The sequence below is a fragment of the Equus przewalskii genome, chromosome 4 (assembly GCF_037783145.1).
Source record: "Equus przewalskii isolate Varuska chromosome 4, EquPr2, whole genome shotgun sequence".
NCBI classification, from domain to species: Eukaryota; Metazoa; Chordata; class Mammalia; order Perissodactyla; family Equidae; genus Equus; species Equus przewalskii.
Genome location: NC_091834.1, coordinates 79,646,640 through 79,670,748, shown reverse-complemented (window position 1 = coordinate 79,670,748; position 24,109 = coordinate 79,646,640). Strand labels below are relative to the sequence as shown.

General features: G+C 34.9%; 1 protein-coding gene across 1 annotated transcript in view; it reads left to right on the top strand.

Annotated features, from left to right (window-relative positions):
* Positions 1 to 24,109, top strand: part of WASL (WASP like actin nucleation promoting factor) — a 72,343-nt gene that overhangs the window by 37,981 nt on the left and 10,253 nt on the right. Inside the window, exons 2-9 of the mRNA XM_008534842.2 lie at positions 619 to 753; positions 2,694 to 2,780; positions 3,977 to 4,073; positions 7,896 to 7,919; positions 14,535 to 14,703; positions 15,718 to 15,760; positions 16,810 to 16,963; positions 22,304 to 22,824. Of these exons, the coding sequence (XP_008533064.1) occupies positions 619 to 753; positions 2,694 to 2,780; positions 3,977 to 4,073; positions 7,896 to 7,919; positions 14,535 to 14,703; positions 15,718 to 15,760; positions 16,810 to 16,963; positions 22,304 to 22,824 (1,230 nt within the window). The remainder of the gene's footprint in view (positions 1 to 618; positions 754 to 2,693; positions 2,781 to 3,976; positions 4,074 to 7,895; positions 7,920 to 14,534; positions 14,704 to 15,717; positions 15,761 to 16,809; positions 16,964 to 22,303; positions 22,825 to 24,109) is intronic.

Below are 24,109 nucleotides of genomic sequence, written 5' to 3'. Positions count from 1 at the left end.
CAGCACTGTAGTTGGTAACCACAAATCTTGCTTTCAAGTTTGACTTACTACCTATACTAAAGTGGTTAACTGCCTCTATACAAGTCAGCATTTATTAATACTACTACTTCATTGCTTACAAGTTCACTTTATTGGAAAACAGTATATAACAGAGCTTAAGAATACAGGATCTGAAGTCACAAATTGCCTGGATTGGAATTTTCAGCTCTGCCACTTAGCTGTGTGATATTGAGCACGTTATCCTCTTTAACCGTGGGTTTCTCAAGCATAAGATGAGGTTATAATAGAAATAAAAATCAAATGGGGTTATATTTAAAAGTGCCTTGCACATTTCCTGACACATTTTAAGCATCAATAAATGTTAGCTTTCAATAATTAGTTTTAGTATAGTTATTGTATTAGTTATTTATGACTGCATAAGAAATTACTTCAAAAAGTAGTGGCTTAAAATAAATGTTCATTATTTCCTTGTTTCTGTGGGTCAGGAATTCAGGAGCAACTTAGCTGGGTGGTTCTGATTCGATGTCTCCCATGAAGTTGCAGCCAAGATGTCAGCAGGGACTGTGGTCATCTGAATGTTATTTTAAACCTAATGGCTATAAATTTTCTATTTTGCAGACTATGTCATCAGCAGTGGTACAGTTATATGCAGCAGATCGGAACTGTATGTGGTCAAAGAAGTGCAGTGGTGTTGCTTGTCTTGTTAAGGACAATCCACAGAGATCTTATTTTTTAAGAATATTTGATATCAAGGTGAGTTTTCTTTTGCTTCAGCTTAAACTGTAGATGATGAGGTTTTCTACCTCAATTATAATTTAGTATAGATTTGCTTATCCTGTATGTAATTTTAAAGTTATACTTAAATTAATATTAGAAGAGTGAAGCTTGGTTTCAGATATTGAAGCATGAGCCTTGTGACCAAATAGGAGCCGGAACATGAATAGCTTCCTATTTTTATCTTCCCACTGCCACCATACATTAAAGGTATTCGTTTTTAATGCCTTTGGATCTTGGGCTTTCCCAGTCTCTTCTTTTCTAATAATATTCTTTTATTCCATCCTATTCATTACAGACTAGCAAACATAGTCCTTTCAGGGAGCTAGAAAAGTCTATTTTAGCTTGGTATGTGCTGTTTACTTCAGCCTAGGTTTAAAGCGTTATGCAGTATCTATAATAATGCATTTGCTACCCAATTTTCCTTATGTTGTTTCTCAGTACATTCAGATTTTCACAGCTTTGTATTCCTCACTCTCAAGCATAAATCCACATTGTCCTAGATTGGACAGGTATTCCTTTGTCAGGTATACATCTCTTATAGTTATGTAAAAGTAATTCTTTTTGCTGAGATTGTCTGCATTTATCTTTTAAGACTTTTCCTGTAGGTAAGCCTCCTTGCTTAGTATTTATATGTGGGAGTAAGTATAATGGGATTATAATTGCAAAAAACTAAAACTGACTTTGGACTCCTGGACGATCCTTATGGTCAGATAGATTGTAGTCAAACTGTTTTACTTCTCTAGGCCTAGACTTATTGATTTGTAAAATAGAATAACCATCTGGGTCTGTTGCAAAGTATTTCCTTGAGATTAAATGAGATTTAAATTACTGCATTTTGTAAATTAATTTCTTCTTAGTATCTACTTCCCGTATCCTGAGACAGCTGAGAGATATGGCTTGCTCCTTTTACTAACAGTGGCTTACTATGACAGTGATTCCAGGGGATGGGGAACACATGCATAGTTGGAGAGAAACTCCTAAGTCCTTTCACCTATTTCTTACCACCAAGGACAAGCACTGTTTAGAAATGGAATACACATATAACTCCACTGAGAAGAAAGGAATTCCATTATAGTGGTTATCATGTGTATACAATGTATTTTAAATATTTTAATGTTGGGGTCTAGGTAGGACCTTGCATTTCACAATAGGGCAGTCATTATAATTTTCTGATCGCTTATTCCCAGTTGTAGATAACCATTACTGAATACTTGTAATTAACCACCTTTGGTATTATGGTTAATTATATTTCTTATACTATGGCCATAGACTGACAATCATCCATGACTCTCTTAACCATAGTTTAACCCTGGTGCACTTTAATCGTCAGTCTCTTTCTGCACGTGATTGAAACTACTTATACCAATGTTTAATTAGGGGGTCCCATCACACTGCAAAAGTTAGGAATTCAAAGATTGTTAATAAGCAGTACAGAGAAGATATATTTAACCCTCCCAGCATCTATGGAATTGAGGAAAACAGCATGAAGTATTCCTGTAATATTTGATAGCACACAGTCTAAATATGGCTGATGGAACTGTGTATTGATAATTAGCGCATGTACAAAAATATCCTACACCGTCTGTCTAACATTGATGATCTAGTAATTGTTCTGGTTATGTATTTGACAAGTAACTATATTTGGAAATGCTTGGCTGATGAGGTCATATCTTAGCATGCTGAATTAAACTCGCTTGTTATGTAGTTTTATTATCCAGTATTTACTGTTTTATTAAGAAATTACTGATTAAATTGTGTGATATGTTACTACTGTAGTATACATATATGTGCTATATGTGTTTGTAAAAGTTATTGTTAATGTAAACAGTTCACGTAATATAAGTCATCTGTTTTGTTTTATTCCTAGAGATTTTTTTTTTTGGTAACTCTTACTTTAACTTTTCCTTTTTTTCTAGGATGGGAAACTGTTGTGGGAACAAGAGCTATACAATAACTTTGTATATAATAGTCCTAGAGGATATTTTCATACCTTTGCTGGAGATGTAAGTTATATTTTCTTTTATTGCCATGTTTAATGTCATTTCTTTTACATTTGTCCATGGAAAGTATTTATGAGCTTTTTGTGTAAACATTGTATAAAATAAAAGAATTATTTTACTTTGAAACCCTCTTTATAGATATTATAGCTAAATAGGAGGAAATGGCAGATATTTTAAGGGCCAAAAAAAGGCTTTCAAAGAGTACTGTAAATGTAATTTGCTGTGTGGAAAAGAGACTTGGTTTTTCATCTTCTCGCTGTCTTCAGGCAGATAGTTTAACTTGTCTGTGGCTTTGGGAAGATAGTTTAACCTCTCTGGGCTTTAGTTTTCTTATCTATAAAGGTGAATTCTCAATTGTCCGCTAATCCCTGGTAACTTTTAAATATTGAAATTATATTGCCATTCAAATTATTTTGTGAAAAAATGGTTTATGACCTAAAACAATGCTGAAATACAATACATAAGAGAAAACAGAATTTTAAAAATTTATTGCATATAGTTGAGGAAAATGTTAGAAGGATTTCTATACTGTATGCTTACAGGGATTTTCTGAGTGATGGCTATGGGTGATTTTAATTTTCTTTGTTTTTATATTTGTATTTTCTACAATGAAAAAAGATTGGATTAGATGATATGATCATCTTTTCAGAAAGTGTTTTCTTCTCTAGCTGTTATTTTTCTAGATAGGATATAAATATATGTACATATCTAAAATGTGCATTAAATGCCATAATAATAAATAATGTCAGTGTGTTTCTGCATTTTTTGATAATTTACATGAATTAAGGTTATAATTTAAGTAATGCCTGTAATTGAGCTGTGAAATAAAAACATAAACTAGTAAAGATAGAATTGACCAACTTTTCCAGTTTGCTTTTTCTAATCCAAGTTATTTACAGAGCTCTGTTGAAGGATCAAATTCAGTTTATTATTTTTTGTTTTTGTTGAAAATGAAGTATGCAATTTAATATTGGAGTGTCTAAGATAATAGGTAACCTTTCTAGTAGTAGTCTTTTACTTTATCTTCTCCATCCTTTTTGCCTCCTTAAGTTATTCAGGTCATAAAATAATTTCTTTTCTGCTCATAAAGTCAACTTTCCTCTTCAGAAATGTACTTCTGTTGGTTATCAACTTTTTTGTTAAGTAAAGCTAAATTCATTGTTTTTTGTTGTTTACCTTTCTTGATGAAAATATTTCAGACTTGTCAAGTTGCTCTTAATTTTGCCAATGAAGAGGAAGCAAAAAAATTCCGAAAAGCAGTTACAGACTTGTTGGGCCGGCGACAAAGGAAATCTGGTAAACTTTTCTTTTTTTTTAATTCTTTTAAACAGGAGTTGGCAAACTATGGCTCATGGGACAAATCTGGCCCACCACCTATTTTTGTAAATAAAGTTTTATTGAAACACAGCTGTGCTCATTGGTTTATGTATTGTCTATGGATACTTTTTTGCCACAACACAGTTGGATAGTTATGGCAGAGACTGTGACACACGAAGTCTAAAATATTTACTATCTACCCCTTACAAAAAAAGTGATTGTGGGGCCTGGCCTGGTGGTGCAGCAGTTAAGTTCATACGTTCCACTTTGGTGGCTTGGGGATTGCCGGTTCGGAGCCTGGGTGCGGATATGGCACCGCTTGGCAAGCCATGCTATGGTAGGCGTCCCACATATAAAGTAGAGGAAGGTGGGCAAGGATGTCAGCTCAGGGCCAGTCTTCCTCAGCAAGGAAAAAAAAAAAGGAGGAGAAGGATTGGCAGCAGATGTTAGCTCAAGGCTAATCTTCCTCAAAAAAAAAAAAAGTTGCTATTCCTTACCTTAAAAGAAAGAATATTTTTATTGAGAATGGATTTTTTTCAGATTTACTGAAGAACTCATTCCAGTAACCTTTTTTGTTGATAAATTCCATGTATATTGACTCTTAAATTTGCATTTTTATGACATTGTTCATAACTTAGATTTTTAAAGGTGTTTTATACTTTGTGAAGACTTCAGGCAAGCCCAGAAGCAAATAAAGTTGCAGATAAGATGTGTAAACATTGCCTTGTCTCTCTTTTTTTTCTTTTCCTCCACCTGAGGAAAATTCACCCTGAGGTAACATCCGTAGCAGTCTTCCTCTATTTTTCAGTATGTGGCTCACCAGCACAGCATGGCCACTAACAGAGGGGTGTAGATCCATGCCCGGGAGCCAAACCTGGGCCATGGAAGTGGAGCACACCAAATTTAACCACTAGGCCACTGGGGCTGGCCTGGCTTCTCTCTGTTTTGTCCCTACTATTGTATATTATAAGACCATATAGAACTTAGTTTAATGCATCAGATGCTAATATGTGTAAAACAATTAGAGAACAATGCGGGCTATTATAGAGCCTTAACTTCATTGATATAGCACTGTTTGACAACAGTGTATCAAGTCTTTCTGTTGTAAAGTGGGAGAATGGTGATTAGGAAAGGTGAACCTCTCCAAAAGCATCTTCTTTAAGTAGATCAATTTTAGAAGAAATAACATGGGGATTGAGATCAGCAAATAGATCCCACAAAACTAGCCATGCCTATATACTCCTTGGAAAGTCTTTCTGTATATCCAAGAGTACATATTACGCAGTTTGAAGATCACTCTGTTCAAGGATGTGCTTTACCAATAAGAGGGAGTAAGCCATGAAAAAGGAAGACACTGAATCTGGAAAACAGAAGTGTTAAAAGCATATATTCCATGTTATGCATCTTTATTGTTATTTTAATGGGTTTCCAGGAGGGGGGTGAGGTAAAAAGAATTAAGCTGTTGTCTCACTATTGCTGTCTTACTGTATCTCACTTGTACTAAGTGAATAGGAGAATTATTAGGGGCCTATTTTTTTTTACTTCTTTTTGGTGCCAAGGCCATTTACCACTTGATTCTATGCTAGCAAAGGATTTAATGCTATGGAATAATTTATGGTTTAGTGCCTATTTTAATGACGTACAGTAGTGCTAGGCCAGGGGCTCTCTTGAGCTGCTTTTAGTCAAAATATGTGACGTTTTCAATATAAAAAAGAGTAGAAAATACTTCTTACAATATAGAGTAATTGACTTTGAAATAGGTAGGTCACTTAAAGATGTCTTAGGTATTCTGTTTCATATAGTTCCTAAGCTTTTAGGCATAGTGTTTCAGAAGCAGAAAGATCACATTAGGGTGGCAGCTGATTCACCCCTGGGTAGCCCTCCCTGCTGAGTCAGACTCCAGCATCGCCTCTCTTTAACTTAAATGTATGGGCTCCACCTTTTGGAGCAACAAAGAATTAGTCCATTTTCTTTTACTCCCAGTAGCTGTTTAATATTGGAAGCCATTTGTCATGTCATCCGTATGGCTTCACTTTCTTTGGTTTAACCAGTTCCAGTTTCTTATTCCTCACATGATGTAGTTTATAGACTCATCATCCAGAATATGCTGTGCTCTGAATCCACTATAGGTTTTTATGTCTTCTTCAAATGGTCCAGATTTAAGGAAATAGTACACCTTGAGATATGGTGTCCAGATTTGAACACAGTACTCCAAAAGTAGTCTGACTGGTAGTGTGATACTGCAACGTCCCTTGATTTGATTAAACACTGTTCTGCTAATGTTTCTAGCAAGTACATCACACGATTAGCTCCCATACTTCTCTGTTCAACCAAACCCTCCTTTTTTTCCACACGAATGGCTCTCAAGCCAGGATAATGTTATATTTCTAAGTAATTGCTTTTAGAACTTACACTCTGAACTTTATATTCATCTCAGTATATTTCTGTATCTGTGCTGTCACTGATCTAAGAAATATTTCCTCTCTGGATGCAGAGATATCATCACCTTGAAAATTGGAGATTGGCGTTCATTGACGTAGATAGGACTTGCTTATTAAATGTTTCAGAAAGTTACTTCATCAGACCACCAGGTGGAGTAATACATATATTTCCCATTGCCAGGATTTTTAACTTGTCCCGCAATTAAATCCTGTTAATTTTAGTTTATGGCTGTTTATAAACTAATTATTTTGTTTTTTATGGGTATTTCTCTTATAATTTCAGAAAATTTTATATTGGAAAATCTGTGAAAATTACATTTGTTTAAATTCTTCAATCATTTTTGAACCTTCTTAAAGCCAAAATTGTGTCAAACCTGGTATGTAAGAGTATGAATACAAAGGATTGACAGAAATTCTCCTGGTTTTACTCCTATCTAGTTGGCTATAGCTTTTCAGTATTATTTTGGTCTGCACCAGTGCTCAGACATCTCTGGGTATTCTCATTACCTTTGTGCTTTCATTCAGTCCTGTAGCTTTTGACTACACTCTCTCTGTGCTTATGACACCCAAAGTTTTACCTACACTACTGACTTCTCCCCTGACCTTCAGACTTGTCTACTCCAGTTGGGTGTCAGAATAGCCTTCAGACTTAACATCTCTGAGCAGAACACTTGATTCATGTTCCCCAGCCCCAGTCAGACCTGTTCCTACTCCTCTCCTAGTCTTCCCCATCTCAGTAAAAGGCATTGGCTCCACCTTGTCACTCTGGCTCACCATGGTCCCTCATAAATCCTATCCGTTGTCTCCCCTCAAAAACACGTTCTAGATCTATTTCTAACCACCTCTGCTTCCACCACCCTAAACCAAGCCACCATCTTCTGTCATCTGCACTACCCCCACTCCCTCACTAGTCTCCCTGCTGCCACTCTGTGCCCCCTACTATCTCTTTTCCACAAAGTAGCCAGAGTAAACTTTTAAAAACATACGTTAGATCATGTCCCTTGCCCTATTCAAAACCCTGTAAGAGCTTCCTGTCACATGTAAAATGCAATCTATATTCCTTAACCATGGCTTGTGAGACCCTACAGAGTCCCTGGCTCTCCTTCTGAATTACCTGCTTCCACTCTTTGACTCACTCCAATCCAGTCTTCATGGTGTTCCTTCAGCCATTCCCTCAGTAGGGTATTTGAAATGTTTCCTCTCCCATTTTATTCAGATGTCTGCTCAATGTCAGTTCCTCAGAGAAACTTTTCTTAACCACCTGTATATCATCTTAGGAATAAGACAGAGTTTAGATGAATTAATTTTTTGGTTTTTTTGTATTACATATGTCTAATAATATTCTTTTATTTTCTAACAGAGAAAAGACGAGATACCCCAAATGGTAAGTTCTTTGATAATTATTCATCAAAAAGATTTTAGATTATAGTTTAATCCTTGTAGAAACATGTATTATACATTAATATCTAATATTTAATAACTATGATAAAATACTGTAGGTTGTCGTGTTCTTATTTTAAAATAAGTAATAGATGAAACTTGGAAATATAATATGCTTTAGCTTTTTTCTAAGATGTGAGAAGACTACATAGGGTGAAGATCACTATTATATCTTAATTCTGTATTCACGATTAAGTGTAAAAATGGTAGAATCTAGTCTTAATATCTTCCTTAAAGGCAGTAAATTTTATCTAGCATATTCATTTCCTACTTTAAGGTTTATCTTTCTTATTTCAAAATACTATTTCACACTGGTAATTTGAAACTATCCCCTTTCAGAATGAACACTTACTATGATGATATGTTTAGAACAAATGGTAGCTGTATCTAACCCTCCTTAATTTGATAATGAACACTTGAAGTATTATGGATTCATTTATTTAAAAAAATATGTTGTATACCAGAGAGTAAAAGCAGAATAACAAGATATAAAGGACAAAATCTCAGAGCTCAGGGGCAGAGATTCTTATCCTGGACTCCATAAACCCTCCCTGGAATTGTGTGCTAAGTTTTATAAGTATATATGTTCTTTCCTCTGAGGAGAGAGGATCCATGGCTTTCATCACATTTAAATGGGGTGCCTGACCCTATGAAGGTAAAGAACCATTGCTCCAGTAGCCATTATAATGGGGAATATAGCTGATGCTTTTTAGAAGCATCTCAAATCCTCTTATCAGAATTTAGAATGATTATTCAGGGAAACACTTAGCATGTTAATACAGAGTTCTTAATATATGGTAGTTCTTGGTGATTGTTGGAGTTTGTTTCTTTTAAAGAGATATATTACCTTCAATTTTGTCCTTAAATTTGTTTTCCTGATATAAAAACATGAACCAAATATTGCTGTATTAAATTTTGGATTATTTACCGTATTATAATTTTTTTAAAAAATGTCTGACTACCTTCAATAATGCTTACCATGTGCCAAGAATTGTATACTTTGACTTTCTTTTTTAAATGGCAATTTAGTACGTAAACTTTATAGGACTGCTATGGAGATTAAATGAAGTAATCAAAGTGCTTAGCATAGCATTTAACAAATATTAGTTATCATGATGAAAACAATGATAATTATAATAATAGCAGCTACTATTTAATGATCATTTACGACTTGCCAGGGACTGTCCAGCAACCTTAGGAAGAGTAGCTGCTATTATCCCTATTTTATAGATGAGCAAACTGGGCCACAGATAGATAACTTACTCAAGGTCGCATAATTAGTAAGTGGTAGAGCAGGGTTCAGTGTCAAGCGAGATAACTCCAGAGCCTGGCCCTTCAACCCCTATGCTATGTCCAGATGATTTTGAAGGAGAAACAGACCTAGAGAGGGTAAGTTACATGCCTTAAGTTACACAGCTAGTACGTGGCAGAGGCAAAGTAAGCAGAAGCAGCTGAATCAGAAGTAATCTTTTTGAATTTATTCACTTACTTTGCATTCTGTGAGCATATATTGACTATGAGTGGGGGAAGGCTTCCTTGTGGTTGCATCTTTGGGAAAAGTAACCAGAGATTTTAAAGTGTAGATGTACAAATAACATAATTAAAGTTAAGGATGTAAATACTTGATGGGCTTTTTAAATTTCATCTTTTCAATACATGTAATATGTATTTCTGAAGAACATCTAATCCATGAATAGATAGAATGTGGATATTTTTTATGCAACAGTGGTGTCTCAGAATTACATTACCGCTAGTAAGAGAGAGACTCATAATTAAATGTTTCTTTCTCTGAGATTGCTCTTGGTTTTAAATCTTTAGATCTATAATTTTAACCCTTTGGTGCAGTGGTCCCAAACTTTTTTTCATTAAATATATGGAGAATTTAAAATGCAAAATTATACAGCATATATTGCAAATATTTGTGTACTTATTTATAAAATATACATGTAATATGGTATTAATATATTACATACACAATAAAGAATGAAATAAAGGGTTATAAATAGAAGTTTTAGTATATTTTCCTGCTGTGCAGTCAGTTATCTTGCTCTCCCCCCAGTGCAGAGACCACTGTCTTGGTGGTGGCATATTACTTTTCTACATTTTGTGCACTACCACTAGGTGGCAGTGGACAACCTAACAACCTTGCAGTGTCCATGCAGGTACTTGGTCTCAGATCCTCAGATGATCAGTTTAGCAGACCTTTTCAAATTGTGACTATTAAAAAGGCACTTTATTTGGAAGTAATGTATATTCCTGAAATGCAATTCAGTGTCTTCCTCACTAACTCCTAGTCCATACATCTTTCTTTTTTCTTTATTGGTCAGTCTCACATTTTAGCTTAGATGCTTTCCACTGATTTGTTCTCAGCTTCATGACTGCTTGACATCAGAGGCTTCTGGGCCACCTGTTTCTCAACTATTTTACTTTGGTGAGGGTTCTCTGCTTTTTATGTAATTGAGGGGAAGACTTTAGTTTGTTCTTTGTAGTTTTAAAATTAACTAAAAATACTGTTCAATGAGAATATTAAAAAAACTTTTCTGTGTCAGTTGTCCTTAATCAGAAGGGAATTTGTCATTTGACGGTTTTTTGAAAAAAAGAAGGGAAACAACCCCCTCCATTAATGTATTTACTTAATACGTGTTCTTAGGATGAGTATAATTTCATAAATAGAATAACTAAACTTTATTAGAAATGATTTAAGAGTATCTCCGTTACCAAATCTTCCATAAACTTAACTTTATTTAAAAATAACTCTGTGCCTTATACAGGTTATCACTTTTTTTAGTGTGTCACTTTTGAAACAGGTATGTAATTGGGCTGTAGAACACTTTTTTAAACTTATTTCCTAACCCCTCCAAACTCTAAAGTAAACGACTCTTGTCAACAGAAATAACTAAGTACACAATCTCTTAAAGATGTAGAAAACCTTTTTTCTAAATTTTGAAAGTTGTTAGTAAATGTTTATTGAATGATGAACTGTTGGACTACAAACTAAGAGAACTGATAAATTGGTAAAGAAATAATGTAACATCTGTAAATTTAGCATTATCAATCACCTTATATTTTGACTTTTGTGTAAAAGGTACAGTAGTTAACAGGAAGGGTAGTAGACTAGGAACCAAGGTAGCAGAGTTCACCTTTGCCCTTGTCACTAGTTCTGTGACTTTAGACAGATCACTTGACTCTTCTTACCCTTAGTTTTCATCTATAAAATGAAAGAGTTAGAAAAACTATTTCTCAGCTAATACTAATTTTCTATACATCTCTATAGTCTGGATTTTCCTATATAGATTTAATTAAATAATACTTTAACAAATACTGATGAAATTCATGTGTAATGACACTAAATAGCTAATGGGCTTTATAAACAGCTTGGCAAATCCATAACAATATATCCACATCTGATTTTCGGGTAGAGGGAGGAGGGGAAACACAGTCGTACACACTATGAGTTAAACTTTGTTATTGATTCCGTATAACACTTACATTTTCTTCCTGTCCTCTTCATCCTTAAGCTTTCTTCAGTGATGGCTGAGTTATTTTCTCTAGTGAGTTAGGAATCAGGCTTACAAGAATCTGTTATTTTCCAGAAAGGAATTTACTAGCTTGGATAATTTAAACTGTCAAACTTTACCCAACTCTATTACCATTTAGATCATCCATAGTATAATAGATTACTTCTATATAAAGAATAAAAATATTTTTATTTTTGTTTTTTCCTAAAAACTAATTATAGTTGTTAATTTTGTTTTGTTATTTTTTAGTGGTGAATCTGGTTGCTCCTTTATCATTGATGTTTGAGCACCTCTTTCAGGAAGGGTGGTCTGTATAAAAAGAACACCTAACTCCAGTACTCCTAAATCTGTCCTAAAGTCAATTCTTAAATTCTGTTAAGTATAAAGTTAAGAAAGGAAATAGTGATTTGCATCAGCTTATTGTGGATGATGTTGCTGATACTGATTGGTAAAGATAAATTATAAGAAGAGGGAAGAATGAGAAGTAAAAACGGATCACTAGTAAGTCTATGAAGGTATGAGTATGACCCCAGTTCAACCCTCTAATACTCTGATTCTGGGTATTCTCAATAAGTCTCTTGTTTTGTGAAACTATAATAAATGCTGATATCTGAGCAAATATTCAAACCAAATATTTTGGTTTGAAAATCCAAGTCTTTGTGTACTATTTAATAAGCCTTCCATTGCTTAACTAATCTTTTTTCTTGATCCAATTATTTTCAGATTATACCTTGATACTGAGTCAGCTTTTATGGATTTTATCTATATTATTCACTAGCTTCCGTTTTTTCCAAGAAGACTTTCTTTATTTCTTGCCAATATGAGCAACTTCTCATGGAATTTTGTATGAAATTATAAATAGAACTTTTAGACAGTTACATATTATACTTATATGTAAGTAGACTGAATATTGAGGGAAAATAGCTGAATTTTGGTGATGTTAAAAATACACATCTTTCCAAATTGTTTACTTGTCTGATAAGGTGGAAGATGGTTTTCATAATTTCATTTTAGCTTTATTTCATCTTTAACAGTAGAGTTGAAAGAGAGAAAATGGGTTATATATAATTTGCCCATGTAAATAAACATTTTTCTTTCAGATAACTTTAAGAATAGAACACATGGAGGTTTTTAGCACAATTGAAGAACTACAGTCAAATTGACATTTAGTGGTTACCTAATATACATTAGCCTAGAATTTCTTGAGATTTCTATTTGCCATTCTGTGATTGTGTTAGCGTCCCCAAAACCATCCCCACAGTTGGTGGTGATTCACTAGGACTCACAGAACTGAGTACATAGTGGTACTCATGGCAAAGATTTATTACAGTGAAAGGATATAAAACAAAATCAACAAAGGGAAAGACACATGGGGTTGAGTCTCAGGGAAACCACACACAAGTTTCCAGGAGTCTTCTCCTGTTGGAGTCACAGGGAATGCACTTAAATCCTCCAGTAATGAATTGTTCGAACACGTGAAATGTTGTAAAAGGAGAAGCTCATTAGGGTCTCAGTACCTAGGGTTTATTTGGGTCTAGTTATGTAGGCTTCCTCTGTCTAGCACATACCAGAGGAAAGCAAATGTTTAGCATAAACCACATTGTTAGCACAAACAGTTGAGGCACAATGAGCTCATCTTATCAGGCAATGATGGAAACCCTCTTGAAATCCTAGTTCACAAATGCCAGCTGAGGGCCAGCGTTGCAAGCAGACCCTTCTAAGCGTAGCGTCCTCAGGCGTGCTAGGTTAACTGCTTTTCCGCATGATAGTGATTGTGTTTTATACAGCATTTTGGAAATTGTCATTAATGTAATCATGTCAGAGGAATTTGATCTGGTAGGAGGTTTTGTCAGGGAATCATATATTTTAAACAGAGTCTCTAAGAAACATGTGTTACCCTTTATAAGGCTTATAAAAGTTAAATTTATGAGGAATTTCTAAGTTGAATACATCATTCAGACTCTCGTGCTTTTTTAAGACCAAGAATATTTTTGTGAATTATGAAACAAGTTTTGTGCTACATTTAGTGTCACTCCTAAAGATACTTGTGATATTTTTACTGTTGATCCTTGTGGAACAGGAGTGTTTTGAGAATTTTTCCATCTTAATTTTTTTATTTTTTTATTTTTTTAAAGATTGGCACCTGGGCTAACAGCTGTTGCCAATCGTCTTTTTTTTTTTAAGGATTAGCACCTGGGCTAACAACTGACGCCAATCTTTTTTTTTTTTTTCCCTGCTTTATCTCCCCAAAACCCCCTTGTACACAGTTGTATATCTTAGTTGCAGGTCCTTCTAGTTGTGGGATGTGGGACACCACCTCAACGTGGCCTGATGAGCGGTGCCATGTCCGCGCCTAGGATCCGATCTGTGCCCAGGATCCGAACCCTGGGCCGCCGCAGCGGAGCGCGCGAACTTAACCACTCGGCCATGGAGCCAGCCCCCCCATCTTAATTTTTTGAGTTCTGTACTTCTGATGCTCAAAGTGTATGTACTGATGGGGGAAATATTATTAGACTTAAAGATGGCAATTTTGAAAAAAATAGTAGTAATAATTGTACAAGTATTTTTTTCCTCGTGAATAAAGTTGAAACGAAGTAAGAATAGATTTTTGTCAGATTAAAAACAAAGCAGATGCTTGTTTTCTTTTACTATTCTTGTTATGTGATGTATACAACTTTACAAATGAGTAATGTGTTGGGTGTGAAGCTATTGTAGTCAAAATGTAAGGGATCAGACCAATTAAATTTAAATTTTTGTTCAAAATACATATTCTTTGTGAGATTTAATGTTATGGAAATACAAGTTTGCTTTGAAATAACATATCTATGCTACTGTGTTTAAGAATTTATTATTATAGGCTTTTGAAATTTAGGCAGTACTTTACCCATTGTTTATAAGAAGTTAACATGCAAGTTTAAAATTTAAATAATTTATAGTAATGAAGTGGTCCTACTTCAGAAAAAGATATTTAAATTATGAATTATGATTTTAATAATTGTTTTAAGTTACATCCCTTTCGTATTATTTTGACTTAATTGCAGGTCCTAATCTACCCATGGCAACAGTTGACATAAAAAATCCAGAAATCACAACGAATAGATTTTATGGTCCTCAAGTCAACAACATCTCCCATACCAAAGAAAAGAAAAAAGGAAAAGCTAAAAAAAAGAGATTAACCAAGGCAGATATTGGAACACCAAGCAATTTCCAGTAAGACAGTTCTTTTGTTCTTCCCATCTTTACTTTTGATTTACTCACTGCTGCTCTTGATTTTTAACTTGTTAGAAAATTTTGTTTTCTTTTGGGGAGGACGATTACATTTATCACTTGCGTTCCTTTTTAGCTATAGAGTTTGTTGGGTTTTTTTTAAGGCTGTTGCTCAGTAGACTTTGTGTGCATCTTATAGTTTATTTACTTTTCACCCATCAGAAAAGAAAAATTAGATAAAGTTGTTTCTTCAACTAATTGTTGGACATAAAAATGATTTTTCACTTTTCTCTATAAATGATATTTGGAAATTGCCTAGAGGCGTTGTCCTAGTCCATTTGGGCTGCTATAGCAATACCATAGACTGGGTGGCTCTTAAACAACAGAAATTTATTTTTCACAGTTCTGAAGGCTGGGAAGAGGCAGGCAAGATTTGGTGTCTGGTGAAGTCCCGCTTCCTGGTTCATTAATAGCTGTCTTCTTCCTATGTCCTCACATGTCAGAAGAGGGCAAGGGAGCTCTCTGGGACCTCCTTTTTAAGGGCACTAATCCCATTCTTGAGAAGACCTTTCCCAAAATCCTCACCTCCAAATACCATCACATTGGAGATTAGGTTTCAACATAGGAATTTTTGGGGGATACAAACATTCAGTCTATAACAGGCATCAAACCTTTGCTATTTATTTGACAAATTTCAAACATTCTCATATGCATTATTTCATTAGCTCATTACAAAACTCCTATCCTCTCCTATATATGTAGTGCTTGTATTCTTAGGCTAGTTTGACAATTAAGGAAATGGATGCTCAGAAAGATTGTGCAAAAATGTTAAGACTCAATTAGTAGCAGAGCCGGGGCTAGCATCCTGGTCTCCTGATTGTTTGTATGGTTTTTCTCTTAATATGATTATGTCAGTGAGAACTATTATGGCCAAAAATGTAATAGCTGGATTGGATTTCATACATATTATATTTTTAATGCCCTTTATGCATTTTTTTTTTCTATCTACTACCTTAGGCACATTGGACATGTCGGTTGGGATCCAAATACAGGCTTTGATGTAAGTGTCTTTTCAAGGCATAAACACTATTACTCTATCTATGTGGGAATGTTATGGCCTGTCTTTAGATTTTTATTTTTATTATTCATTTTTGTGAATTCTAGTGTTTATTTGAATGTGCTTGTGTTTATGCACATATACCACTGAGGTTCCAAACAACAGTAGTTTTCTGTCATTCGTGGTTAAATGTCTAAAGACAAAATTTTTTTACTCCTTGGCTTTATATACTGTAATGTAAAATGCTCGTGTTTTGAAAGCCAAGATAAGAAAATGATTTCTGATAAGTGATCATTTCAGGGGAATATATGCCAAATTACTGGAAAGTGCTATAATCGAATTCTGAATATCCAGTTGTTGAATTATCTAGATCTTTTCATTCTCCTATTCTTTTTGACAATCTCATCATTCATCAGGTTATAGCACTGTGAGCAAGATAGGTGAAATTTTTGGCACAAATAAGTGTTTTTAACATTTTATCTCTATTTTGGTTACCTCTGTAATATGTATTTCACATTTGACAAATAATCAAGGTTTAAAAAAATTATTTTGAAGATAAATATTTGTGATGGGGCTCAAAAAACCTTTTGGTTAGTTTTGTTGTAACTACAATGTTAATCTAGAACATTCATTGAATGCCTCTTGGTTGAGCCGTCTGCAGGTGCTTGGGTTCTAAAGAAATCCTTTACCCTCAAATTCCAAATTGATTTACTTTTTTTGTGTTTACTTGTGATTACACTTGTATCTTATTTAGGACAAGGTGGAATAGATGAGCATTAGAGATGTCTGAATCATGAATGGGTTAGATGCCCTCTTTTTGAAGGCAGGCAACAAAAAAGGGATGAGATAAAATATAAAATCTGTTCTTTGTTCTTTTCTACTTTTTATAAGAAAGTTTAGTTAACATATAAATAATGTAACCATATTAAAAGTTTATAAACTTAAGAGAAAATAATTTCATAAAGGGCACAGATAAGAATTAAATTTTATCATGCTTGTTTTTAAAAATGGGGATAGATTTTTATGGTTACCAGTTATTTTATCTGTTGTAGCTGAATAATTTGGATCCAGAATTGAAGAATCTTTTTGATATGTGTGGAATCTCAGAGGCACAACTTAAAGACAAAGAAACATCAAAAGTTATATATGACTTCATTGAAAAAACAGGAGGTGTTGAAGCTGTTAAAAATGAACTACGAAGGCAAGGTAACTTTTTATTTCTATTTAGGTGTTCTGATCTATTTTTTCTTTTGAGTTTTTTGAGGTCAGTTTCATGGAAGACAGCTACACACATTCATGAACTTTCCTTAAGCAGAATGTTTGAATTTACAGATAACTAGTTTGGCCCAGTGTACTTTGTTTTACATGATATTGGTATAACTAAAAAACTTGACAAGGTTTTGCTTATTATTTAGAAGTCGTATATTAAATTCATGAAAATCCATACAAAATCTTCTGGCTATTCTATTTTAGAATAAAAAAAATTATAGTTGCCTAATATTTTACTTAATGAATCTTAGAAACCACCATTAATGTTTTTATTACAATTCAGAAGTAGTAACCTAAAGATAACCACTATCTAATCCCTAATATGTAAGCATTTTCAGAATATAAATAATGAAAATCTTTCCATTTATTTTGGGATACAAACATTTTTTCATCCTTGGATGAGGTATAGAATTTGTCATTTGGTACCTGAGAGCACAAACAATTTGCAACCTTTTAAGATCAAAGCACCTTGTATTTTAGTTGTGCCTTAATAATTATCAAAATAAAATGCAAATACATTAACTCTAAATTTTCCAATATGGCAGTCATCTCTGTGCCACCTTATTCATTTGAGGCTACTTTTCTTCTTCCTGGTTTTTGCATACTCGTAGTAGACAGTATAGCAAAGCAAAGTTCCAGTTAATCATAGCATTCTTCTGAAGAATTCAACTGTCATTTTAACTTAGGTATTTGACTGACTTGTATCTTTTTCACTGCTGATGTTCATTCAATCTTTGATTCATTGATTCATTCATATATTCAGTAAATATTATTATGCAACACTGCTGTCTACTCAGAATATTTACATGTAAAGTTTTGGTTGCTGCCCTCAGAAATCTTGTAGTCTAGTGTGGAAACAGATATGTAAACAAACAAGTATTTCGTCATAACTGCTATCGTGGAAACACAGTGCTAGTTCCAGCCAGCCCTGGTTGTCTAGTGGTTAAGATTCGGCGCTCTCACTGCCACAGCCCAGGTTTGTTTCCCAGTCAGGGAACTACACCGCCCGTCTGTCGGTTGTCATACTCTGGTGACTGCATGTTGCCCTGATGCTGAAGGCTATGCCATTGGTATTTCAGATACCACCAGGGTGGTGGACAGGTTTCAGCAGAGCTTCCAGTTTAGACAGACTAGGTAGAAGGACTTGGCCACCTATGTCTGAAAAAACTGACCTTGAAAACCCTGTGAATAGCAATGGAGCGTTGTCTGATACAGTGCTAAAATATGAGGCAGGGTTCCATTTGCTATATACAGGGTCACTGGTGTCGAGGGCACTAATGACAATGCTAGTTCATCTTATTTTGTGAAACAATTGCTTTTCCAAATTTTGTGGATTTTTAATACTAACCATCCTGTGCACTGCGTCGTCGTTTTGAAATGCTCCCAGTGTAAGTTATAGTTTCTGTTAGTGTGCAGATGATGGAAGATCTTGAGGAGTCTTGTGTGTTCGTTCACTCATTTTCTCCACTGTTACCACCCACCTTTACCTTATACTACCAAATGATGCTCAGAGTCTTCGAGCTCTCTGAATTTATAAGTTTCTGAATTATTCTTGACATCTATTAAACCATCCATAGTACTGCCCTCTCACCTGAATACCTGAACTAAGAGTTGACTATATTAACTTGATCGGTTTGTTTTTTAAACTTTATTATTACTGCTTTTTTATTCCAGCTGCTTTTAAAACATAAATTAGGCAAGGTCTTCCCTCAGTTGAATTACCTAAAACAAAAAAGACACAGGCATTAAAAAAATGCACTTTGGCAACAAAGTTAAATTCTTATCATATTCAAGAACCTAACTCCCAGTGTGGAACCCTTTAGACACCAAAGAATGATTTTATAGAAGATAATTTTTTTTTAAAGGAGTAGTAAAAAGATTCTTCATAAAAGGAAATGCTTTCTGGGCAGAGCATGTAATGTGTTCAGAAGTATGAAAAAAATTGAGGGAGAAGTTTATGACATCTTAAAAGTATATTTTGTAAAACGTACTGAATCAAATTTCTTGAAACTTATTTGTAAAATCATAATCAGATTTATAAAAAGTAGTAGACTTGTGATTTCCAGTGTATCTTTTTTTATGTCTGTACCGTTGTTTGAAGTCCGTTAACTCATAATAATCTGCCTGTAGGTCCACAATAATGGGGGAGGTGTGTTGTGGGATGCTATTTGACCCAGTGCTCTAAATTATGCATATTGTGATGTTTTCATTTCCAGGGAAGCCAGAGTTCTTTTATCCTGCCTCCAAGTCTAACATCCAATGAGGTTTTCTGCTCTCTACTCAAATTAATGTTTTGAGCATATTGGTGCTTAAAGTAAAAAGAACATTTATTTCTATATGAGTCAGAGCTCATAGTTTGTATGTAATTTAGAAAATTTTATTGAAATTCTGTGGAATTTTTTAAAACCTTTACCCAGACTTTCTCATACTGATGTGGTGTCTGCTTAGCAGACATTTTTGTGCATGTCGGCCTAACACTGTGCCATCTGTCCTTTCCTCTCTCATTTTAATTCTTTAATTCATGTTTTTACATTGGGATATAGCATGTCTTCTGCATACTTTCCTTTTATGTAGACAGAATACAAACTAAAAGGGGCTGGCCCTGTGGCGAAGCAGTTAAGTTCGCACGTTGTGCTTCAGCTGCCTGGGGTTCGCTGGTTCAGATCTCAGGTGCAGACCTAGGTACCGCTTGTCAAGCCATGCTGTAGCAGGTGTCCCATATGTAAAGTAGAGGAAGATAGGCATGGATGTTAGCTCAGGGCCAGTCTTCCTCAGAAAAAAGGAGGATTGGCAGCAGATGTTAGCTCAGGGGTAATCTTCCTCAAAAAACAAAACAAAAGAGCTGGTAATAAATGTTTTCCTCACGAAAAGATAGAGAAGTTTCCGGTCACTTTTCAAGATAATAGGAATGCTGAACTTGTGCTATACCCAAACTGGATGCAGCTGATAATGTATTCACTATAAATTAAGGCACTCTCCCTGAGCTATGATTTAGTGTCTATTTGAATGGGATTAGCTGGACCTCAAATTATTTTAGTAAATGTACTTACTACAAGTTCAAAAGAACTTTAATTCTTTCTGCTGAAGAAATACATCATTTTACGTATAAAAGATTATGGATCCTCAGTCCTCAGTGAAACCACCAGAAATGCTGGATCCTTTTCCTCTTGTTTAACAAACAACTAAACCGTAAAAATGCCAGTCTACACAAATATCATTGCTATCTGAAATATAAACCTTAAACTGATTAAAATGAAGTTTTTGTATATACTTGAAGGATTTTATGTACTGTCTTATTCAGTGAGTGTACATAATGCATAAAAGGGTTTTTGCCCTTTTATTACAAAATATGTTACAACAGGACTTTGCTTTTAGCAAGTGTAAGTCTCCTTGCTATGGATCCAGTGAGAAAACTGGGCGGCCCGTAGCTGCAGCGCCCAGCCCTCCAGTGTGCCTTGAGTGTAGAGCATAGGAGCTTCACTCTGTGATGGCTTTTGTCCAAGTAAGAGAACTCCCTTGTTTGCAACTATATAGTCTTACCAGTTTTTAAAGTTTGTATGCCTGGAGACAATACCCTTGTGAGTATTTGCCTTTCTCCATACTTCATGTAATGTTTATATTTGATAGCACATTTTTAATAGCACGTTTCCCATGATTGTCCCAAATGAAATTGGAAGATGGTGTTTTATTTCCCTTCACATGAGGGATTTCCCCCCTCTGGTATCATCACGTTATTGAGCATTTAAGCCCATTGTTATTTGTAATTAAGGTAGGTATTTGTATAGATTGTAGAACTATCCATCAATAATATATTATAATTTGTAGCAGTAAGTACAAATAGCTATTGTAGATTCTAGGATTTTTCTATTTCTGAAATGAGGTAATTTTTCTATTCAGTTTTTAAATGAATGGAGAAATAATGAAGAAGTTTGTTATTACGTAGATTTGTGTATACTGTTGGTAAAATTGTGCCTCCAGAAATGTAATAAATTTGTGCTTTATTGAATACTTTATTGAATTTTGTTTTCCTATATTACATTCTCATTTATGTAGAATAAGAATGTAAATATCATTACTACCAGAATAATGTTAATATTTTATTAATAACTTTAGTTTAATTTTGCAGTGTGTGGTAATTCTCAGTTTATAGTCAGTTCGTGTCTCCTGAATAAGTAGTTGAACATTTCAACTGAGCAACCAGCCTCCCTTAATGCCATCACTAGAATTGCTGGTCATCTTTTAGAAATATAGGACATTATGTATATTATATGTTAAATTATTATATATTATTATGGTATATTGCATTACATGGTATATGATATATATTATGTGTATTATTATATATATATTCTATATGTATACTCTATATTATACATATCATATATATTATATATATTCTAAATATAGTGCATCTAAATATAGTACATTATAAAGTACAAATGTAAATGACAAAGGTTTACACTTTAAAAGAAAAAGTATTGGAGTTTAGCTCTGCTTACCTTGAATAAATTCTAATAGGTTATGCTACATTAGCTATTTAATTCTGAATGTAAATTAATTTTATAAAACAACTAAATACACTTGATTCTTTAAAGAGAGAAGGTGTCCATTCATCTTTATTAAAATGTAAAATAATGCTTATTGACCAAAATGTTTAATTTCATTGTTGTGTTTTTGTTATTATTATATAAAAAAGTGTTTGGGGACTGGCCCCCTGGCCAAGTGGTTCAAGTTCTGTATCCTTCACTTTGGCGGCCCAGGTTCACCAGTTCAGATCCTGGGCGTAGACCTACTCCGCTCATCAGCCATGCTGTGGAGGCATCCCACATACAAAGTGGAGGAAGGTTGGCACAGGTGTTAGCTCAGGGCTAATCTTCCCCAAGTAAAAAAAAAAAAAAAAAGAGGAAGAAGAAGGTTGCCAATGGATGTTTGCTTAGGCTGAATCTTACTCACCAAAAAAAAATGTGTTTATTCTCTTACCTTCAGAAGTGGTGCTGATTCCTAAAAACTAACTTCTACTGTTTTCGCTAATATTTTTTCAAGAAACAACAGGAAAGTGATGTTTAAGCTGAATATTCCCAAATAGAATTGTAAGATATCACCCAAATAGAATTGTAATATGTCATCTGTGCTCAGACATCTTTGTAAAATAAAATACCAAGATGAGGCCTTTATTTTCTTGTATTTTTTTTTATACATGTTGAAGTGAGTTGCTTTTTCAGTATGAAGTTTGTTGGGAAAAAAAGCATGCTTTCTTTTTTTCTGTTTTTATTTCAGCACCGCCACCTCCACCACCATCGAGGGGAGGGCCGCCTCCTCCTCCTCCCCCTCCACATAGCTCAGGCCCTCCTCCCCCTCCTGCCAGGGGAAGAGGCGCTCCTCCTCCTCCACCTTCAAGAGCTCCCACAGCTGCACCTCCACCACCGCCTCCGTCCAGGCCAGGTGTAGGAGTCCCTCCACCACCACCAAATAGAATATACCCTCCTCCTCCTCCAGCCCTTCCTTCTTCAGCACCTTCAGGGCCTCCACCACCACCTCCACCTCTGTCGGTGGCAGGGTCAGTGGCACCACCCCCGCCGCCTCCACCTCCGCCTCCACCAGGGCCGCCACCTCCCCCTGGCCTCCCTTCTGATGGTGACCATCAAGTTCCAACTCCTGCAGGAAACAAAGCAGCTCTTTTAGATCAAATTAGAGAGGGTGCTCAGCTAAAAAAAGTGGAACAGAACAGTCGACCAGTGTCCTGCTCTGGGAGGGATGCACTTTTAGACCAGATACGACAGGGTATTCAGCTGAAATCTGTAAGTAATCTGTTCTTTTCATTTTAGACTCTCTGTCATAATGGAATTTTAAAGTAATTTATAAGACATTTTTGAAAAGTCCTTATTTTTTTCACTTTTTCTCTTGGTATTAATTTTTTTAACCCTGTGAATTTCTATTTTTCCATATAAAATGCACAAATTTATACCTGTACCTGTGTGACCCCTATTTCTATATCAAAGTGTCACCCCAGAGAGTTTCCTCCTGCCTCTTCCTAGTTAGTCTCCCTCCCAAAAAGAATCATTGATCTGATTTATATCACCATAGATTAGTTTTCCCTATTCTAGGACTTCATGTAAGTGGAATTTTATGGTGTGTTTGAAATTGATTGTTCTAGTCTTTACTTTTAAATTAAAGATACTTTAATTTAAAGAAAAATCTTTATTAAACTATGGAGAAACAAAAATAGCCCTACTTGAAACCAATGACTTTGTGAAAACTAAACCATATTTTGAAAATTTCTGCGTTCTGAAATTTGGATTAGTAGAGACTCAGACTCCATAGAAAATTGAAAGAGTTCTAATAGAATTTCTGACAGTTCATGGCAGGAAATTTTGGATTCTTTGAATAAGATTGGAGGTGATCATTTAATCTTCTATAGCAGATGTTGGCAAACTTTTTTCTTTAAAGGACCAGATAGTAAATATTTTAGGCTTGCAGGCCATGAGGTCTCTGTCATAACTGCTTGGCTCTGCTGTTGTACCTGAAAAGCAGCCCCATGGACCAATGTACTACAGAAGCAGCCATAGACAGTACCTAAAGGAGTGGGCATGATTGTGTTCTCTAAAACTTGATTTATAGACTCTGAAATTTAAATTTCATATCATTTACACAGGTCACAAATACTCTTCATTTTCTTTCAACCATTTAAAACTGTAAAAATCATTCTTAGCTTTAAGGTTGTACAAAAGCAGGGAACAGGCTGGATTTGATCCATGGGCAGTAGTTTGCTGACCCCTGTCCTAGAGCCTCCCTGCCTCCCTTCTTGTGCTTCCTTCTGGCCTGCATGTGTAGTCTCAGCTCTAAGAGGAGTGCTCGCTCTGCAGGGCTTCGGACAGCTAGTGAATGGTGGATCTTTCTGTGCAGTAAGTGGAGATGAAAGAAGGAGATTTTAATTGAAAATTAAAAGTTTTGGTAACTTTCTGGATCTTAGAAGTTTTGGCTAGGAAGAGAATGATGGGTAGGGTGCACAACTAATTGAATGAAAACTTTTAAATATTAGGATAGCACAGATTTAAGAAATTTCAGATCTTTAAAATATATCTG